Genomic DNA, 20,617 nt, shown 5'->3' with positions numbered 1-20,617 from the left:
TTCAAATTGATTCATAATTATAATTTGTTAAAAAATTCTATAAAGGCAATTTTTTAGACATGTTAAAGAAAATTATTGTGAGCTAAATATAAAAACAAAAGGAAAAATGACAGCTTAAAATTTAAAGTGCAGAGACACTCTTTTTAGCTGTAATTTCTTTTTTAAAAAACTAACCTTCAAATTACTGTATGTCATAAAAATCCTTCTTATGTAATGTATACTGTAATTTAATCTATGGATTTTGAACTTAAAATATGCATATTCTTTTCATCTTTCTAAACATAATTTCTAAGTAATTTGTCTTCATGTGGAGAAAATTCCAAAAAATGTCAGTTAATTTACCCAGCAAGTTTGCTACTACTTTTCTGATTTTTTTTTTTCTGTAATGTAATCTGTGCTTGATAGTAGTTTGGTTACCTGGATCCCTGCTTTTCAATGTCATTTATTGAGAGTGTGCTGGTAATTTGATCACTTCTGTGGTCTGATTTGCTATTATGAAAAGAAAGAAACTTTAGCAAAATGCTAGTTTAATAGAGGTTGCTCAAATCACCATGAAGGAATTTTTCTTTCTTAGTAAACTACGTTTCCAAGACACACTGGTAGCCTTATTTTGGAAAATTGGTATGATAAGAATATAAACAAATGAAAAAACACTCAATTTTAACATCATTTACAGTCACACACGGATGCATGAATGCTGATACACACACACACACATTTTACACACAGACAGAAACACACACACACACACACACACACTCTTTCCCTTCCATAAATACGTAAGAAAAAGAAAAGGGAAATAGCATCATGACTACTTTTACAGATGGAGTAATTCAGGAATTTACAGAATACAAATATTTACTTAATGCATAACATGCTTATTTTATCTTTTAAATAGAAAAAAAAGTATAGTTTGACAAAAACACCTGAAACACAAATTTTACGGGGGGGGGGGGGAGAGGCATTGAAGTAATGTTGCCAGGTTACCCCACAAAAGAGGAAAGCCGTTTCTAAGGGCACTGCTAGGTGAAGACAAGAACTGATGTCGTTCACATTCTTTAATACCAGTTTTCCTAAAACAGCATATGGATGTAGGATGGAAGGTAAAACATTTAAACTCCTTAATAAAGAACTGACCTTAATTTTTCTACATTCTGAATGACACTAGCAGGTCCGCTTTTCTAAGAGCCACAAATGATGAAAATACTATTATTTTTCTCTGGTTTACTGTTTTTGGTTTGCAGATAAATTTATGATGTCTTTTAACAAAAGAGGATATTCATTTTTCCACCCCCTTCCTCAGTTACCTTAAGACAAGACCTTCTTTCAGATGTGGAAATATTTTCAGGACTGCAGGACAAAGAACTGAGACATTTCACAGGGTTGATCAAGGGGGAAATGGATTTGCGAGATTCTGTTAAGAGTAAGAAGAGACTAAATGACAACTTTAAATCTGCCACAATCATTTACTAATGTGCTGCTATATCAAATAAGTCTAATTTTTTGACAGCACCAAATTAGATTTATTGCAGAAACTGCTGCATAAATAGCATATGGCTATGTTATACCACCTATTTCAAATCCTGGTAATGTTTCCCCCTCCCCCTCCAAAATGAATAAATTGAGCCAAGCTATAAACCTTCTGCAGAAAAAGAGAAATACACAAGTTCGAAAACAGATGTAGGAGATCTGGATTTCTTTGTTAAAGTCACATTTTTAGCTAGAATGTCCCTACTCTATATGTAAAAAGCCATGACTTCTTAATAAGTAGTTAAATTTAACATGTCAGTTTTTCATTTCTTATGAAATAATTTAATTTGATCTTTGTTTAAGTTTTTTTTTTTGGCTCTAAATTGTGCTTGTATTTTGATGTTCCATCCACAGTTAACATGGGAATATAAAGGACAAGTAGCTCTGAATCAAACACAGCTGAAATTAGGTTATGAAGATTATTAAGTAGAAATGCATGTATCATATGGTTGTTTTTAGCTTTCGTTTGTGGAGGACATATGTGGTAGAAATCATATCAAAAAGTCTTATCTAATTTTAACTATAGTCTTCATCTGCAAACTCCTTGATGCATAAAATATATAAAGTGATCATTCCATTTGCCACACCATATATGAGAACGGCAAAGCCATACAAATAGTAAAAATCAGAGTTCGAAGCTGGGATTGAACTCACACAACAAATTCAGAGATGGACAATTGTTCCTTTTCGGATCTCTCCGCTAACACCCAATACCCCCTAACCCAAGTTTGACACAATTCAACTCAATTTTCCTTTTTGAACAAAAGTTTCAGTTCTTCTGTAGATGGGAAAGGCATTGCAAGGTCTTATCTCAGACCAATGGGCACACCACTGCAAACATCATGGCACTCGGCTACCCCGCAGACTCCCTCTCTGTGGTCAGTCTTCCCAGCTGCCCTATCTGTTACTGTCTGATTAGTTCTGCTAAGGAGCCCCTCCCCTGCCAGCTTTCGGTGCCATCTGTTCTACACAAGATGGCTGCTGCCCAGCAACCTCACACTGCCCTCCTACCTGGCACCCGGCTACCATCCTTACCCCAAAGTGCTAACACAGGTTCTCACTGCTGGCAGAGTCAGGATTTCATTACTACTACTTTGACAAGTGCAGGGTTGTTTGTAATTTCTCTTTTATCCTGATTTTGATTGTACAACCACCTCCCACTGATTCAGTTTGCTTCAGTTTTGTTGCTCACAGATTTTACTCTCCACATTAATCTCCCTCTGGCATGTTACTGCATCTGTTCCCTTTTTTATTATTAATTTTCAAATTCCCACCATTTTTGACAAAAAGGAGGTAATCTACACTCTGTTTCTGCCCATTTCATTTTCTTTAATTTGGAAGATAAGTATGAAAGCATGCCAAAGAAGTTAATTCTCCGTTAACAGTTTATTTTCTGGCATCCCTAAGCCTTTGTATATGAAAAACAGATAGGAATAAATGTTGACTGAATCACAACAACATAGTTGCAACGATTTCTGAATTTAATGAAAAGCAAACATATGAAACAGCATCTAAAAAGTTTATTAGTTACACGAGTTGTCTCATGCTGTCATTCTTCCTTCTACTTTTAACAGATAATTCTTTGTGCAAATTGGTCTGGGTGCAGTATCTGAATTTGGACTCCTCTACAATTCTGACATGGGCTCTCTTTTCACTGTAGATGAATTTTATTATTCCATAATATAATTATCATCTTTCCTCAGCCCAAACATTGTTGACTAATTCAATAGTGAATGATTCTGAATAAATGTCTGGTTTCAGAAATAGGTTAAGAATAGAGATTTGCTATCAGTGCAACAAAGCAGAACTTAAAGGGCCCCTAGGTTGCAAGAGCTGCTTCCATTAGATATTGTTTTGACAGAGTTAATATAAAGAATACCAAGATGGTTTTCCCTCTCAAGACAAAGACGACCACTTAACATTTAGAAAATAGGAAAAAATATAGTTAACAAAATACTCTGTCCCTAATTTGTCAAAATCATAACCTTTTCAAAAAGGCTGGAATAATATGATCATACCTTCATGTGACCTGAAGTTTTGTAGATTGATTAATGCACTGTGACCCTAATTAATTTATTTTATATGAATGCATACTATATTCATATTATTTACATGAATTCATATTAGAAACACTGGAGTCCTTGACTAGATAAGCAACACCTCAGATTTATAGAACCCTTAATGTGTTAAAATTATTTTACATACTTATTATATATCCTCAAAAACACAGCAAAATTTGTAGGAAATAAAGTATGGCAGGAAATTTTCCCCAAGTGACAGAAGATAATCAGAAACAGAACTAGGACAAGTGTCAAGATCTAGCAATGCCCAGCTTGATGAAACACACTTCAGATCAGTTACTAGAAAATGGGAAGGTGACAAAACCCACTTTTAATGGCTCATCTTGGATACCCTCCCCTAGACCCCTATGCATATTCTAATGGTAACTTGTTACTTTATTTTGCATACTTTTTTTGTTAGTAAAGCTATATATGTAATAATTCTTCTTCTAACTCTGAGTATATTCTTTTGCTAAATATTCTGGTCAGAAACAGGCTTCTTGAAGTTACACATAATAAAGGGGTCAGAAGGACACACTGCTTATTCACAGCAGCCTTCTCTGAAGAAGAAATCCTTCTGAGACCTGAGCAGACTTGTGGGCACTTCTCTCCATCCCTAGGCTTGGTCAAGGTAGGAGTTGATCAACTCTCTCCCAGGTGACCTTGTGCCTGCTGGGAAGAGGCCACACAGAGCCAAGGTAGAGCAGAGATGTCCTCTCAGTTAGATGTCGGCTTTCCGGGCTGTTAACAAACATTTACTAACCTATTTAGTGCCCACTCTGATTTACTAGATTGACTATATCCCTGCTTATTTGACTTACAGAGTAGTAGCAATAAGAAAATCACTTTTACTTGAAATGAGACCTACCATCAGATGGGTCACTGAGGAGATGGAATATTCTCCAAGTCCCTTACTTTCTCAGGATCCTTAATGAACTTTGGTTTATCAAGCAGTGATTCACTGTATGACATACTCAGGGGTACACGGAAACACTGAATAACAAACAAGGAATGCCTAATAACTGACCTGGTGATCCCATCCAATTAGGAGGCTGTGGTTAAGAAGAAATTAACCATAATTAAAATTAATGAGTTTTTTTCCCTATAATCCTTTTACCTTAAAGTAAGATTGGAGACCAGGACTTTGTTTTAGGAAAATACCAGGACTTAGGATTACTATGTAACAATTCTAGATTTTTGCCTTTTTTTTTTTCCTTCTAGTTTCATTGAACTTTATGCTCATTGTTGTTGAGTCAGGAAGTGGTGTGGGCAATACTTTCTCAGTTTTCCTCTGGGCTTCTTCAGAAAATGAGTTGGCTGCCATTGTCACCATGCTCCAGGCTGTGGGCCTGTGTAGCAGGGGAGAAGAGTGCATTCCCAGCGTAGATTTTCATTGCATACACATTTGGGCTTTGCAGAACTAAGAGGAATGAGCCAGGGAACGTTAAGCAGAACCTGCAGACACACATTTCCTGGCAGCCTCTGATTCTAACCTCTCCTGCCCTAGGCCTCACGGAGACTAGGGCGTCTAGCCTGTCAAACAGGTGGAGAAGAGCCGGCTCAGGCAGTGTGGTGTCCACCAGAGAAAAATGAAATGCTTTTTCTTTCCTGGCTGTCTGACAGTCTGTTTTCTCTGATACTGAGTGGGGGAAGGAAAAGAAGATGCAATTTATAACAGCACCAAGGCCATCTATTTTGAGCCTTGAAGATGTTGGTTGCACATATATCCATTTAAAATTATTTTTGACACGTTCTCTGCTTAATTTATTCATGAAAGGAGTACAAGAAAAAATAAGCTTAACTTTTAAATGGAAACTTTAGGCTAAAAATTCTTGAATAAAACTCAGGGGGAAAAAAAAGAAAGTTCACTGTGGAAGAGCAAGAATACATGTTAATGTTATACTATCCTCTTCAAATGAACAGAACTAAAGTTTGCTTTTTGACCTAAACTAATTGATGAGCGCAGATCCTTCTTAATTTTCCCCAACAATGAAGAGCAGAGGCAAATTTATTCCACATTTATAGAGAACCTGCTAAATGCCTGATGCCATACTTGGTCCTGGTGACACAGAGATTAAAAAGACCTGTTTCCTGGCCCATGAACTGAGATTTTACAACCCCAGAAGTCTTTCCATCTAGCTTTGAAATATGTTTTTACACTTCTTTGTGACTGTGGCATCTGATGAACCCAGTTAAAGCCCAGCCTACTCTCCTCCCTCCCTGCTGTGTGGTTTCAAGCTTCACCTTGTATCACTCAGTTTCCTTAGCCATAAGGGCTCCATGTTAGGACTGAGAAGCAGAGCTTCTCAAACTTCTTGTAGTCAAAGGTCAGTTTGTTCATTTGTTTCTTCTAATCCTTTGCAAACCATCAGTTTTGTAAAATGCAATACAAATTAATTATATACTAGAAAAATCTAAAAAGGTACTCCTCAAGAAAGGTTCACTGATAAAGCTTGGGAATTGCTGTGATTTAAAATAGATATAGGATTGAGAGGTGTTGTTCAGTGGTAAAATGTGTGATTACTATGATCATGGCCCTGGGTTCAATCTCTAGCACCAAAAATAAAATTTAAAAAATAAAATTGATATGAAACTTTCCAAATACTTAGTTTCAACTTTTGCACTTATCTTGTCACAGATTAAACTGTCATGAACCATATCTCATATAGCACTGCTGTAGGGAACTAGGTACAGTGTTCAATATTCATCTATGCATTCTTTTAAAAAAATATTTTTAGTTGTAGTTGGACACAATGCCTTTATTTTATTTACTTTTATGTGGTGCTGAGAATTGAACCCAGCACCTCACACATGCTAGGTGAGCCCTCTACCGCTGAGCCACAACCTCAGCCCCCATCTATGCATTCTTTACCTCTCACTTTTTATATTCAGAGACTTCTTTAAATAAAATAACAAAGTATACCTTTGAAGGACCAACTATGCCTCTGTGAACTCAAAACATGTTAGTAATGGGGAATATCAGGCTGTTAACATGAACAGAGAAGATTCTTTTTTGGTGGTACTAGGGATTGAACCAGGGGCACTCAGCCACTGAGCTACAATTCCAGACTTTTTAGTTTTTACTTTTGAGACAACAGTGTCTTGCTAAGTTGCCCAGGCTGGTCTTTAACTTGGCATATCTCCTGCCTCAGTCTCCTGAATAGCTGGGATTACAGGCATTTACCACCACAGCCAGCCATGAATTTGTATTTTTAAAAACAACAGAGGCAAAAGAACAGACACCTGATACCCTGACACCATTTCCCTAGTAAGAGTACCTTCCCTGCCTTAGTTTGATTGTCCTCTTGCTCCCTATGGTACACCGAGGCTGCTGGCCACAGCATCCAAAAGGCCATGTGTGTATGTGGCTCCAATTGCTTGAAATAGGTGATCCTGGAACTGATGGTCTTGAAATTGGAAGTGGAGAACCTAGGAAGTCACATTCATAGTTTGAAATCAAAGGCATCTCCTCTATGTTCAGTTTCAGACTGGATGGTATAGAAGAATCTGACAGAATGGGCCAACATTCAGACAGAAGTGGAGTTCTGCTATGGAAAATTATAATTTGACAGCATACTTGAGTCTTTGGTATAAGAAATCCTAAGGCCTGGTACACCTGGACTCTCCAGAGTCTGATTATTAAAAAAAAAATCAATTCCCAGTTTTGCAGGGAGTTTCTGATACCTCAGCCAAAAAGTCCTGACTCATACTGGTAGTCAGAGACAGCAAACAATTAAATTCAAGAGAGTATTTACAGGGCTAGGAGCATAGCTCTGTGGTAGAACTCTTGCCTAGCATGCATAAGGTCCTTGATTCCATCCTCTGAACCACAAAAGAAAGAAAGAGGGGTGGGGGAGGAATAGGGGAGGGAGGGAGAGAGAGAATGAAGGAATTTACTATAATTGCTATGTGGAAGCTAAATGTACTGAATGTTTTAGAAAGGAAGCCTTAATGACCTCTCCCCAGTTAATCTGCTCATAACAGGATAGCCTTGTGACTACTCTGCTGTACTCTTTTCTCCATTTCAAAAAGATATAAATACTTATTTCCTATATCTCTAGGTGAGAGGTCAGATCTTCCTATTAGGATCACAAAAGTAGGTCACAGCATAATACTCATTTTATGTCCCCCCCCCCACTTAGATTCCTGCCCTGAGAAGTTTTTAAGTATATTCTCATCCAAAACATGTAAAGGAGAAATAAGAATGTTAAAGGTAGTCATTCTGAAAGAAGAGGAAGCCTGCAGGTTAATGGCAGTTCTGATATCCCTTCTGCAAGGAGGACAATTAGAGTTTTAAATCCTCTGATAATTAAACAAAACTCAGCTTCCTGCAGAAGTTCCTTCCAGATCAGATACAATAAAAGTATGCAAGATTTGAAAAAATGTTTTTCAATACAGATATTCTAGGTATCTGAAAGAGTATCTGCCTCCATAAGCAGTTAATATCAATCACATAGACTTTCAGAAATGGTTGCTTTAGCAGGTTATATCATATATTAACCTGACCACATGTATGCAAACTGAAGTTTTGTGAGAGAAATTCAAATCCTTCAGCTCCAAAGATGTTGGGACATGTTAAAATGAAAAACATGAAGGAATTTTCACTTTTTTTTCCTCTTGGTAAAAATTAAGAAGTAAATGAGAATGACAATTGTATTATAATACATTAAATGATTAAGGCAAATAATGGGCCAAAGCAATCTGTTTCTTAGAGCCAACACAAAAATTCACTGACATGTATTTATACCACTGCATAAAGGAACAGCTAACACATTTCTTTTTTTTAAATATTTATTATTAAGCTTTAGGTGGATACAATATCTTTATTTTACATTTTTATGTGGTGCTGAGGATCGATCCCAGTGCCTTGTGCATGCTAGGTGAGCACTCTACCACTGAGCCACAATCCCAACCCAGCTAACACATTTCTATTACAAATTTATATTACTGATTTTCTCAGTTGTCTTTTTGGAAACAATCACATTAATCAATTTCCCTGGTAATTTACATAGAATTACAGCCGAATGGACAAGGGATATGCTTTGCAGGCAAATTACTGGGGTTTGAAACCTGCTTCTATAACATATCAGCTGTGTGAACTTAGATGACTCATTTTACTTCACTGTGCCTTAGTTGCCTCAACTGTAAAATAGAAAAAAGAGTCTACATCTAATAGAATTATTAGAAAGACTAAATGAAAAGCACATAGCTCAGTTCCTGGAACCCAACACTGGGGCCCTATAAATGTCAGTCACTGCTGTTAGCTACTACTTTAATTAGTTTTCAAAAGCTACTATGTGTAGCACTGTACCAGGGAGATACTAAGATGAATATATTATTAACATCAAAGTGGGCTGAAGGATTCAGAGGGAGCGTGTTCCCTTCCAGCAAGAGTTATAAGGGAGGGCTTTGGTAGAAAGATTAGAATTTCAGAAAGCTCTTGGAAAAACAAAAGTAAAAATAGGTCCAGAGAAGGACAACAGGGGATTCTAGGTATAGAGAACAGCAAAAGAAAAGTCCACAAGTACAAGAGGAGCTGCATATGCTTACATTTGGCTAAAATTCAGCACATGAGACTATTGGCAAGAAGGAAATAGGCAGGAAGGTTAGTGTCTATGGGATGACCTAAAATGCCATGCTCAGTGATTTGGACCTTCTGGTATAGTGTGGCACCATGAAAGGTTTGGAGAGTAGGGCCTATAGTCAAGGCAATAGCATAGGAATATTCACTGGGCAGTGGTTAGTGAAAGAGGCTGAAAGGGTATAAGGAGCCTACTCCCAGAGCTCTTTGGAGAAATCAGCAGAGGCTAAGTGACACACATGAGTGGTAGATATGAGTGACATTTCTTGAAATCTTGCTGAAGTTCAAACTAAGGAAATACGTTGTACAAAATATACCCCAAGCAATCTAAATACCTCATATTCAGAAATAGGAACTTAAGAATGGGTTGTTTTAAATCATTGTTAGAATCATTGACTATTAGGTTTAAAAAGAAATTTAGAAATCATCTATTCTTGCTTCATTTTACAGGTAAGTAGCAGGTCTAAAGAGAAAAGTAATCTATTAAAAAGATGCAAAGATAATGAATGCCTAGGTAGGACACTGTAATGAAGGTTTCCTAAATCTTAGGCTACCTGGGGACCATCCCTAAAATTAGCATATGATTTTAACAGTATTTGGTTATTTCACCAAAGCATCCCTTGAATCATTCTTCTTTATTCTTTTCTTATATATCTGAAAGGCCCCATTTCAGTCTCCTCATCTGCAGGCTCTTTTTTAATAACTTTAAAAACATGGTTCGCCAGCAGGAGATGTAGTTCAATAGTACAGTGTTTGTCTAGCACATTTGAAGCCTTGAGTTCCATCCCCATTATCTCATAAAAAAAAAAAAGAAAGAAAAGCAAACAACAACAACAACAACAAAAGGGTTCTCTTTATATGCTTTCAACCTGCTTCCTTGGCTACAACTAATACTTCTAAGTAGAAGTATATAAACTAAGCCTCTAGTCTTATAGGTTTGGTGTAAACCTACATTGGACATTTCCACCCAAGTTTCCAAATAAAATGTATTATTTTCCTCTGCTACCTCTTTCAAATTCCCTAGTTGGATTAAAAAAATCATCTAGTCAACCTAGGCCAGAAAAAATAGTTACCTTTAGTTCTGTCCTCTCCTACCTGCTACTCTAGATGTCTCCTGAATATGGCTTCCTTTCCTTTTACCTGGACCATTGCAGTTATATTCTAATTGAGTACCTGTTAAACATCTTTTCCTCAACCAGTGTAGTTTCACAGTGCCTTTCAGTTACCTTCTAAAGATACATATTTGGACCTGTCAGGCTCTCTTTGTTTCTTACTTGAACTAAACAGCTTCCTAACTGAGGGGCTGGTTAACTTTCTCTATAAATTACCAGACAGTAAATTATTAGGCTTTGGGGACCAGGCTCAACTCTGCTGTGGTAGTGTCATACATCAAGCATCATGAATAATCCTGTGTCTCAATAAAACTTTATATATGGATGTATTATTTTTAATGTGTTAGAAAATGCTGGGTTTTTTTTTTTTAAGTTGTTGTTTTTGTTGTTTGTTTAAGATGGAGTCTCACTAAGTTGTCCAGGCTGGCCTTAAACTCCTAGGCTCGAGTGATTCTCTTGCCTCAACTTCCCAAGAAGCTGCTGGGACTACAGGTGCATGCTACTGCACCCAGAACAACACATTATTTTCATTTTCCCCCCAACTATTAAAAAATATAAAAACAATCCTTAGCGCATGGGTCATACAAAAACAGATAATGGTCCAGAAATTTGGCCCAAAGGGTATAGCTGCTGACCATAGCCTAACTGATCTTGTTTCCTTTTATCAACTCTCCAAAGTCACTCTCCACATTGCTGTCTGAGTCAGGATCACAACACAAAAAGTCGATCATATGAACAACCTGCTTAAAATGCATCAAGAACAATCAATCAATTACTCTTAGAATAGCCAAATCTTCAGAGCATAGCCTACAAGTCCTCTTGTCACTGATTTCCTTTTCAGTCTTATCTCTTATCAAACACCTACCCTGATTATAGAATTTATGTTCTCTCCCATCTTCATGTCTTTGCATATATAGATTCCTCTATCTGTGACATTCACCTCACCATTTTTCACCTTGAGAATTTCTACCCATGAACTTATTTATCAAGATTGTTACCAAACATCTTCCCCTTCCTATCACCTTTCATTATCAGCTTTCCCTGATTATCACCTACTTCCAATGCAGAAAAAGTCAATTCTCCTTTCTACATGTTCACGTGGTAATCTTTACTTCTAGAATTTCACTGTTGTCACACTCTGTTATAAATGCATTATGAACTGCCTCCTTTCATTGAATGTGAGCAATGTAAGGGTAGAAACTGAGTCTTCTTATTCTCTTTAGGCCAAGAGTACTTATAAGATCATAGATGCTTAATAAATATTATAAATTAAGTGAAAATTATACTCACCTATTGGGTCCTGCAATAAATGCTAAATTTCCATCTTCCCCTTTAAAATCCAATTTAAGCTTACATAAGGAGAAACACTGAAAGAGTAGAAGACTGTTTTTCTTTCAGAGTGATGTAGAGATTTCTACTTCAGTTTAAAAAATTTTTTTTGCCTCTAAAAATTTGGATTCTTATTTCACCATTATTTTCTAATGTGGTTTTCATATTCAATTTTAAACTTTGTTTAGAATATGCCATTTAAAATGTTTGAAACTGACTATTTGTGTGGGAGTTATATATTTCAGCTGGTCCACACTGAAGAAAAAAGATGCAATGGTTCTCATTTACACACCTGGGTATGCTGAATCAATAAAGAATGTTGAGGTCTAGCAAACTCTTTAAGAAAACAAAAAAAGCATTTCAAAAATATTTAACCCAATAACAAAGTTATATTTTCAGTTCTAAGGAGAGATATGTACAATCCCTTACATTTTAACTGTCATCTTTAAATTTATAAATATAGATTTTACAAACCATGAACATTAAATACGAAATGCTTACAAAAAAGAGTATTGCACTTAGAAAATCAGTAATTGTGTTTTATTTCCTATAAAACTAGGTTTAAATTTTTGTAGAAATAGTGTAAATACAGCACAACAGGGGAAAAAAAAAGCTTTCTACAGAACCAAAGCAAAACACTTTTTCTTAAGAACAAAGGAATTAGTTACCACTCGTCCATTTTCAGCAGTTGCTGCATCTTAATATGCTCTACTTGGAAGAAATTGATCTTGTCAAACAGTACAAATTGATACTGCTCAGAAAACCTCTCTACAGATTTTGACTTCAGAAATTAACTCTCTGAATAAGAGAGAATGGCAAAAGGGGCAAAACTAGCATTAATATTTATTTACTGAAGCTGAGCTACACTGAGACATTAAAAGCTGTCCTATTTCTGTGGGTCAGTAGTGCTTAGCACAAAAATGGTTGGTTCTCAGTTGAAGTCTGACAGAAAAGAATAGATATCTACATTATCATGATGAAGTAAATTCTGAAACTTCTAAGATTAAATAGCTATAGGTATTATGTTAATATTATGTTCTCAGTTTCACAGTGATAATAGGCATTAAAAGAAACTATTCTGTAGTATTAAGCAATGTTTACTCAGAAAAGTGTTATATCTATTGAATTTTTTTTACATGTATAAATGATTTTTTATCTCTTTCTTTCATCTTTTTCTTTTCACTGTTTAAATAGGGAAGTGTCAAACATTTGGATTATTATCATAACAAAATGTTTTTAACAAAGTTTGATTTTAACAGAACTGGAGGCATCTTAACACTAACCCAAAACTTTGGGAGGTTCACCAACCTCTAGAATATTTTTTCTCCAAATGCAGGCTGTTCAAGTGGTGCTTTTCTCCATCTGTTATCATACCGTGCTCAGAATTACATTGTCATATTTAATGTAAAAGGGATCAGTCCCCTTTCATAGTTTAAATTCAACACAGTACTATAATTGGAAGACCAGTGTTTTTCTATTTTATAAACTAAATCAAATATCATAAACTTACATGTGTATTTAGACAAAATTCTCTCTGCAAACTGAAAAACTCTAAGAATGAATAAACCCAAAGGCTTGATCTGAAAACTGAAAAACTGTACTAAAACTCAAAGTGAGAAGAAACCACTTACATGGTAAAGTGATATATTGACTATATTTGAATTTTTCCCTTTGTGTATTTATGTATGTGCATGTGTTTGTGTGCTTCCAATACAGCAAATTCTCAATGCTTGCAACCTAGAGAGTTTTATTTTAATCTAGGGCTGAGCTATATGTTTACTAAAGTTTACAACAATGATGATCACATTGCAAATTTCATGGTGGAAACAATGCAATTTGAAACTTCAATGGTGTAAATATGATTTCAATAATGATTTGACCATGAATAGTGCCAATCGATAGCATCTCTAAATTTACACCTCTTTAAGATGCAGATCCTTATTTTGTATCAGCTCCATTTCAATTTGCATCTTAGGATTTCTTATGCTCGGTGCCTTTCACTACTGACAGTATCTCATTATTTTCCTAAACATATTCCTCAGATACTTCATTTCAACATTTTTATTAGACACAGGATTAACAGGAGAGGAGTGGTGGTGGTAGAAAAAAATGTCATTTTGCTTGTATTGATAGAGAATCACTTAAATATTTGAGCATGGTAAATGAAAGGTTTTGTAATCTATCAGTAAATCCCTGCCACACTTATCATTCACATGTCTGGGTGTTTTACTTACCACATCTCCACTTTTCTTAATATGCTTGAAAGCTGTGTGTGAATTGAATGACTAAGACTAACTCTAACAACTGTTTGGAAGCCTGTGGCAAAAATCAGTGGAATGAAATCAGTGCTGGGGTGCGTAATGGGATTAGGGAGTACCTGGTGAGGTGCAGTTGGTGCTCGGATTCGCCCAGCAGTTCTGTTAGTTTCAGGCACTCCTCTCTGGCCCGGGCTGCCTTCTGCTGCTCCTGTTCCATGTGCTGCTTGCTTTCACTCAGTTCTAGTCTCAATTTCTCTATTTCCTTAGGTAGAGAGAAAGGGTGGGGGGAAGCATCTATATCAAATATATGCACTTGACTTCAAAATTAGATCATTTTTATTTTTACCATGAATTTTAATGTGATGAAAAATTATTAGAAAATTTAGGCTAGCTTCTGTTTTATGACAAAGGAAATATGCACATCAAAAAATGCACATTAGTGAGGTTTTTTTGGATTGTAACATTAAGATTGATTCTTAAAATGAAATTATTAAATAAGAGTAGTCAAGATGAATAATCAGCATTTTCATTCTAAAGCTTGTTCCCTTTAAAAAGTCATTGGAACTTAAAAATTCACAATCTTTAAAATGTAACATTTTTGTCTAAGAGATTTGATCAGATACATGTCGTAATTTATATCGGATAAGTGACTTTTTACTGTGAAAGATAGATTGATGGTTTCATTTAGATGTTATAAAAAACAAATTAAATATAAAAATATTTTAGGTATCTTTTAGGAAAACATGAAGTATAGAAGAAGGCATCATTATGATACTGAATATTATTTGGAAAAAATAATTCAGCATGAGAACCTTTGGCTTACAAGAATATGAGATTTCAGAGCTAAAATAATATTACAATAAAATTTGCATTTAAAAACACAACCAAACATTCTTAAGACTACTAAATGAACATATAAATATATGGCAATTTATATAGCTTATTGTTTGGTTTCATGAATAAATTATCTTTAAAACTCAAATATTTCCAAGCAGAAATATCTTAAATAGAACACAGTTTAAAGTAATTTACAAATTTAAGTAGAAATATTTATCACAGAGCAGCTATAAAATTAAGGAAAAGAAAATAGAGCTGAACATTTAAAAATATTTAGTCTGTATTACAACAAAACAAAGTTAAAAAAAAAAGAGCAGAAACATTTTCAAGTTCAGCAGAGAGCAAGGAGTAATTCTGATACATACAAAAAATGTCCTTTTGGAAAACAAAATTATGCTTAAGCAGAGTATTTTAAACTTACTGTTTAAATATATTTAAAAAAATTTATGTCATTACTCATTATTCTGAATGATCTCCCACTATAATATATTATATAAGATAAACTAAACAATTCATTATATTTTTTCTTACATTTGTAATACTGTATTCAGTTTATCCCCATCAAAACTACACATTACCAACAATCACTTATTACAAGTTCTCAAATATTGTTTTTTTTAAAAAACCTATGTAATAATGAATGTGTCACTTTCATCCAGGGTAGATTTCCTATATCTTTCAGACCAGAATACTAAATAAAATTGATTTATTTCTTTAAAATATTTTAAATTATTTAAGTTAATACTAATACATTTCTAATCTCATAATTAAATATAATTAAAGATATGAAAACATAATGGAAAAGTCTATTAAGTTTTACTTGCCTAAATGGAATTAACAAAAGCAAAGAAGTATAAAATCTGAATCACATGTTGACTTTAAAACTTCAGAAGTCCATCATTAATTTTTTTACACAGTTCTATTTACAAGAAACTGTGCTAAATACTATGATGAACTCAGTATCAATTTCTATACACATGATTTAACATGGATAAATGAGACATGTATACACAAAATATCAAAATACAAGTCATAGAGACAATGACAAATGAATTATAAAGAAAATTCATGCCAAATGAGGGATAAATTTGCATGGACAAGAAAAGTGAAAAAGTAAGGGTACAAAAACTCATGGAATGAAAGCTTACATCATATTACGAAAGGTGTTGAAGAAGAGATTAGTAGAGCTATAGTTTTCTTATAAATAATAGGAAATACTGCTGGGTATAGTGGCACACACCCATAATCCCAGTGACTAGGGAGGCTGAGGCAGGAAGATCACAAGTACAAGGACAGACTCAGCAACTTAGGAAGCCATTGTATCAAAATAAAAAAATAAAAAGGATGTAGGGGTATAGCTCAGTGGTAAGGTGACCCTGGCTTCAATCTCCAGTACACAAAAAAACAAAAGGTATGCAATATGAAAAAAGCTGCACTTACAAATTGGATCAATATCTATGATCAGTTTAAGGTGGCAAGTAATGGTAGAAGGGAGGCCATGAAGAGATAGTTCTAATATTCCAGACAGAAAAAGTAGACTTTAAACACAAATTTGAAGAGAACATGGTGATTTTATGGGGGAAAAAAATGGAAAGGCAGAATGTAGAAAGAGACCAAAGATGACTTCAGAATTTTGAATGGAGAGGATACAAAAAGAATGATAGAAATATAAAACATAAAATCCAAGCTTTCTTAAAAAGAATAAATACAACAAGTTTTGAAACCACTGTGCAATAAAAGTAACATATATACCTTAGAGTGGTAACTAGGTTTTAAGTATAAATCAGTTGCTTTCTTATTCTCATCTAATAAAAAGTCAGAGGATACACTGAAATGCAGTCAGAGATAAAGAACATAGGTCCAAGAGCCAACACAATCAGGTCTCAGACATAGTTCTGACACTTTTTAGCTCTGTGACCTCAGACAAGTCGCTCAAATATCATACATTCTTCAGCAGAAAATGAAAGTGATAACTGCAGCAAGCTCCAAAGATGCTCTGAAGACTGAATGGGATGATGAGTACTTAGCAGAGTGCTGAACACATAAGAGATATGAGACAGCTAGTATCATTATTACCACTGATTTCTCTCCCTATTTAATATATCTTTCAAGACTGGCAAAAGGATAAGTAGAAAAAATGCTCTTCCCAACTGACTATCCTTAATAAGTCATTGATTTAATTCAATAAAATTTCTCCTTTGTTTCCTCTACAGAGCATTATTTTGGTAAAAAATGAAGAAAACTTTATCTATTATAATTTTAAACTGCAAAAAGCATTTTTGTTAGGTAGATGGAAAATTACTACCTGCTTCTGATTATCCATGCCAGCAAAACAGCTTATTGGTGCAGATAATCAAAAACCAACAAATAATCTAACCAGCTGGACCAGGGCTCAACACTTACTCCCTGTGTCAGGAAAATCTGCCATGGCACCAACTCCATCAGTTAGAAGAGAAATCTCTTGCCAGAAATGCCATGCTCCCACTGGCAGGATAACCCCTTGCCTCACCCAACTAGGTCAGGGCTGTTTCCTTGGCTATATATGGTGGCTCAGGAATGAAAGACCAACAACAGTCATAGGCCAACTGTATGTTACTCTCAAAGTACACTATTAACCTGCATGTCTACAATGCAGTTTTACGTCATTATCCTTTTGCCAACTGGGCAAGGAAGGTCCAGATAGCTCTGTATCTTACCAAAAGGTATTCTTCAAATCATGAATAGATTGGCTGAAGACATAGCTTATTGGTAAAGCCCTTACCTAGCATGTACAGGATATGGGTTCAAGCCCCAGTACCTCAAAAAAAAAAAAAAAAAAGACTATAGCCACCAGAACAGCTTAAAGTAGGAACTGTTAAAATTGGTTAGGAGAAGAGTACCAGGAATGGGACATGAAGAAATGGAGATTGATTACTGTTAATATTCTTCCACACTGTGGAAAGTTTTTTCTTAATAATGGACATATGTGACTTTATTTTTATTATTGATTAATTTTTCTTACCAAAGTAATTCACCTAACATGAGCTAAATAGTACTCAATTTTTCATAGCAAAGAAGAGCAGTGTCTTTTGACCTATCTCCAAACCTAATCTCCAATGGCACATTATTAACTGTTATTTTTCTTTATATTTTTAAATGACATGCTTCTATTGCTATTTTTTGATTTTGCAATATTAGACATTATACATCAATTTCCTATATTAAAGGTGACACAGTTAATTTTAGTATGTGCTTGTAGTCCCAGCTACAAAGTTGAGGCAGGAAGACCCCTTAAGTCTAGGAATTTGAGGCCAGCCTGGGCCACAACATAATGAAACCCTGTTTCAAAAAAAAAAATTTTTTTTAAAAAAGGAACAATTAAGTTCTCTTATACCAGCTACCCTACATATCCAACTTATGCTCCCATATAAAATTTTTGGTTAATCATTAGTCAGTAGTTCATTTATATTATGATTATGGAAAATTTGCTCACTACTAAGATGACCATTACTTTAATTTTCCTATATTATTTCTGAAATTAATTGCCTAGTCTTTTGTTTTATTTTGAGAAGGGGTCTTGCTATGCTGCCTAGGCTGCCCTTAAAATCCTGGCCTCAACTGTTCTCTTCCCTCAGTCTCCCAGGTAGCTGGGACTATAAGCATGTGTCATCATACCTGACTGTCTAAATTTTTGATAGTTTATTTTTCTAGGTAACTGATATTTGCCCCCAAAGTATTCAAACAGTATTGCCAAATATGTATCAATAATATTTTTTCAAATGATCAAATAAGGATAAACTATAAGTTCCTTTATAACCATCCCTCATGTATCCTTGGTGCTTTATGTCTAGCTTTTTTGATCTCTGGCTTGTGTCAAGTGTTATGTGTGTGTGTGTGTATGTGTGTGTGTATGTATGGTAGAGGGAGATTGAGCTACATTTTCAAGATAGCTTTCATAAGAAAGAGTGCAAAAAATACATTTTGGGGTATATCTGTATGCTTCAAAATGCTGTTATTATATGATAAACTTAATAATCTGGCTTGAGTATAAAGTTCTATTTGAATTAATGTTCACTCAGGATTTTTAAGAAACTACTCCATTGTCTTTAAGATTCTAATATTATAATTGAAAAGCACTATATTTTTCTGATCCCTAATACTTTTTTTGTTCCTAGAAACTTTCATAGTTATCTTTTTTTCCCATGATTTAAAAAATTTTACTGTGTTAGACCCTGGAATAGGCTCTTTTTCATTCTTTATGTGTTGTTTTCAATGGGTCCTTGTCAATCTAGAGGCTTATTTTCCTTAATTTGAAGACAGTATCTTGTATTACAATTCTAAAGTTAAATTTTGATACCATAAACATTAATATTTCCTCTTTTATAACTCTAGATATTAGTTGTTGGCCTTATTAGATGGATTATCTAACTTACTTACATTTTTCAATTCTTTGTCTTTGGATTCTAACTTTTAGAATCTAAGACTTCACTTACTTCATCTTCCCAACTGTCTATTAAATTTAAGAAGAAAATTATACGATATTTTTCATTACCATTTATTATTTCTTGTTTTTACGGATCCTTTTACATAGCATACTATTTTTATTTTATGGATAGAATATCTTACTTCCCTATTAGAATCTACAGCATTTTAAATTTCTACTTATCATATGTTGACTCTGTTTCCTCCAGGTTTGTCTTAGTTCATTTTCTGTTACTAAAATAGTATACAAAAAACTAAATAATTTATAAAGATAAGGGGATTATTATGGTTCTTGGTTCTGGATGGAAATCCAAGATTGGACAGTAGCATCTGGTTAGGGCTCATAGTGAGAAGTGGAAAGACAAATGGGCGTGCAAGAAGAGAGAGAGAACACAGGGGGCAACTTGCTTTTTTATCAAAGCACTCTTATAATAATTAGTCCAGTCCCATGAAAGCAAGAATTCATGTGAGAAAAGCATTTATCTTTTCATGGGGGAAGAGCCCCCACCCAAACACCTCCCACTAAACTCCACATTCCAGTACTGCTGCATCAAGGAAGGTCTAAAACATAAACTTTTGGGGAACACAGTCAAAACAAAGCAAGATACCTTTTATTCCTTCCCTGTTTGTCTATTTTAGGCATTCTATTATGTCGTAGACTTTCCTCAAATACATGATGATTCCTCAAATACATAATGATTCTTGACTGTACTTTCATATTTGAAAATTAAGCAGTGAACAAAAGTGTGGATGTACTCAGTTTGGGTAGTTTGGATTACTGTTCACTAAGGATTTATTCGTATTTCCCTTCCACTGATGGCAGAATACAGTATCTTTCTGTATCTTTCCCGCAATGACTTTAGGCTTAGTCCTAAGATTTCAATTGGCCAATAGAATTTTCATGGCTAAAATGTAAGCAGATGTCAGAGATGTGTATATGGTTTGGCTTTGTTTTCCTATTCTGGTAATTCTCTATAAGAGGAACATGCCTTGTAGCTGTTGCCTCTTCAGCTTGGACCACAGAGAGAATACACATGGAAAGGAACCAAACTCAACCATAGCCCAGATAACCCATGACCCAAGACCTAAAGCAGGCAAACACAGCCGCCAAATCTCAGTTGTCTTGCAGGCTCATAAACGTGAGTATAAATGATTGCTAATGTAAGTCACTGGGTTTTGTCAATATAAAATTTTGATCTTAAAGCAATAGAAGTGTTACAACTTACATATCACCTTGGAATTATATTTGATCTTTGAAACAACTACATGAAATATATAAGATAAGTTTCCCTGTTTATATACATAAGAAATTGAAGGTCAAAGACACTGAATGATTGTCCAAAGAAGTATACACAAGCTTTGAACCAAATCTTTTATCTTTATTGATTCTACCAGACCATAACATGAATTATGCAATGGCTTTCAATTTTTTTTTTTTTTACCAAGCTC

General features: G+C 34.8%; 1 protein-coding gene across 10 annotated transcripts in view; it reads right to left on the bottom strand.

Annotated features, from left to right (window-relative positions):
- The window catches only part of Sdccag8 (SHH signaling and ciliogenesis regulator SDCCAG8), a 232,075-nt gene that overhangs the window by 111,438 nt on the left and 100,020 nt on the right, over positions 1-20,617 (bottom strand). For all 10 annotated transcript variants that reach the window (XM_071599982.1, XM_027928673.2, XM_071599985.1 and 7 more), the window contains one exon: positions 13,990-14,132. In XM_071599982.1, the coding sequence (XP_071456083.1) occupies positions 13,990-14,132 (143 nt within the window). The remainder of the gene's footprint in view (positions 1-13,989; positions 14,133-20,617) is intronic.

This window comes from Marmota flaviventris, chromosome 12 (assembly GCF_047511675.1).
Source record: "Marmota flaviventris isolate mMarFla1 chromosome 12, mMarFla1.hap1, whole genome shotgun sequence".
Taxonomy (NCBI): Eukaryota; Metazoa; Chordata; class Mammalia; order Rodentia; family Sciuridae; genus Marmota; species Marmota flaviventris.
This window is presented reverse-complemented; position numbering and strand designations above follow the sequence as displayed.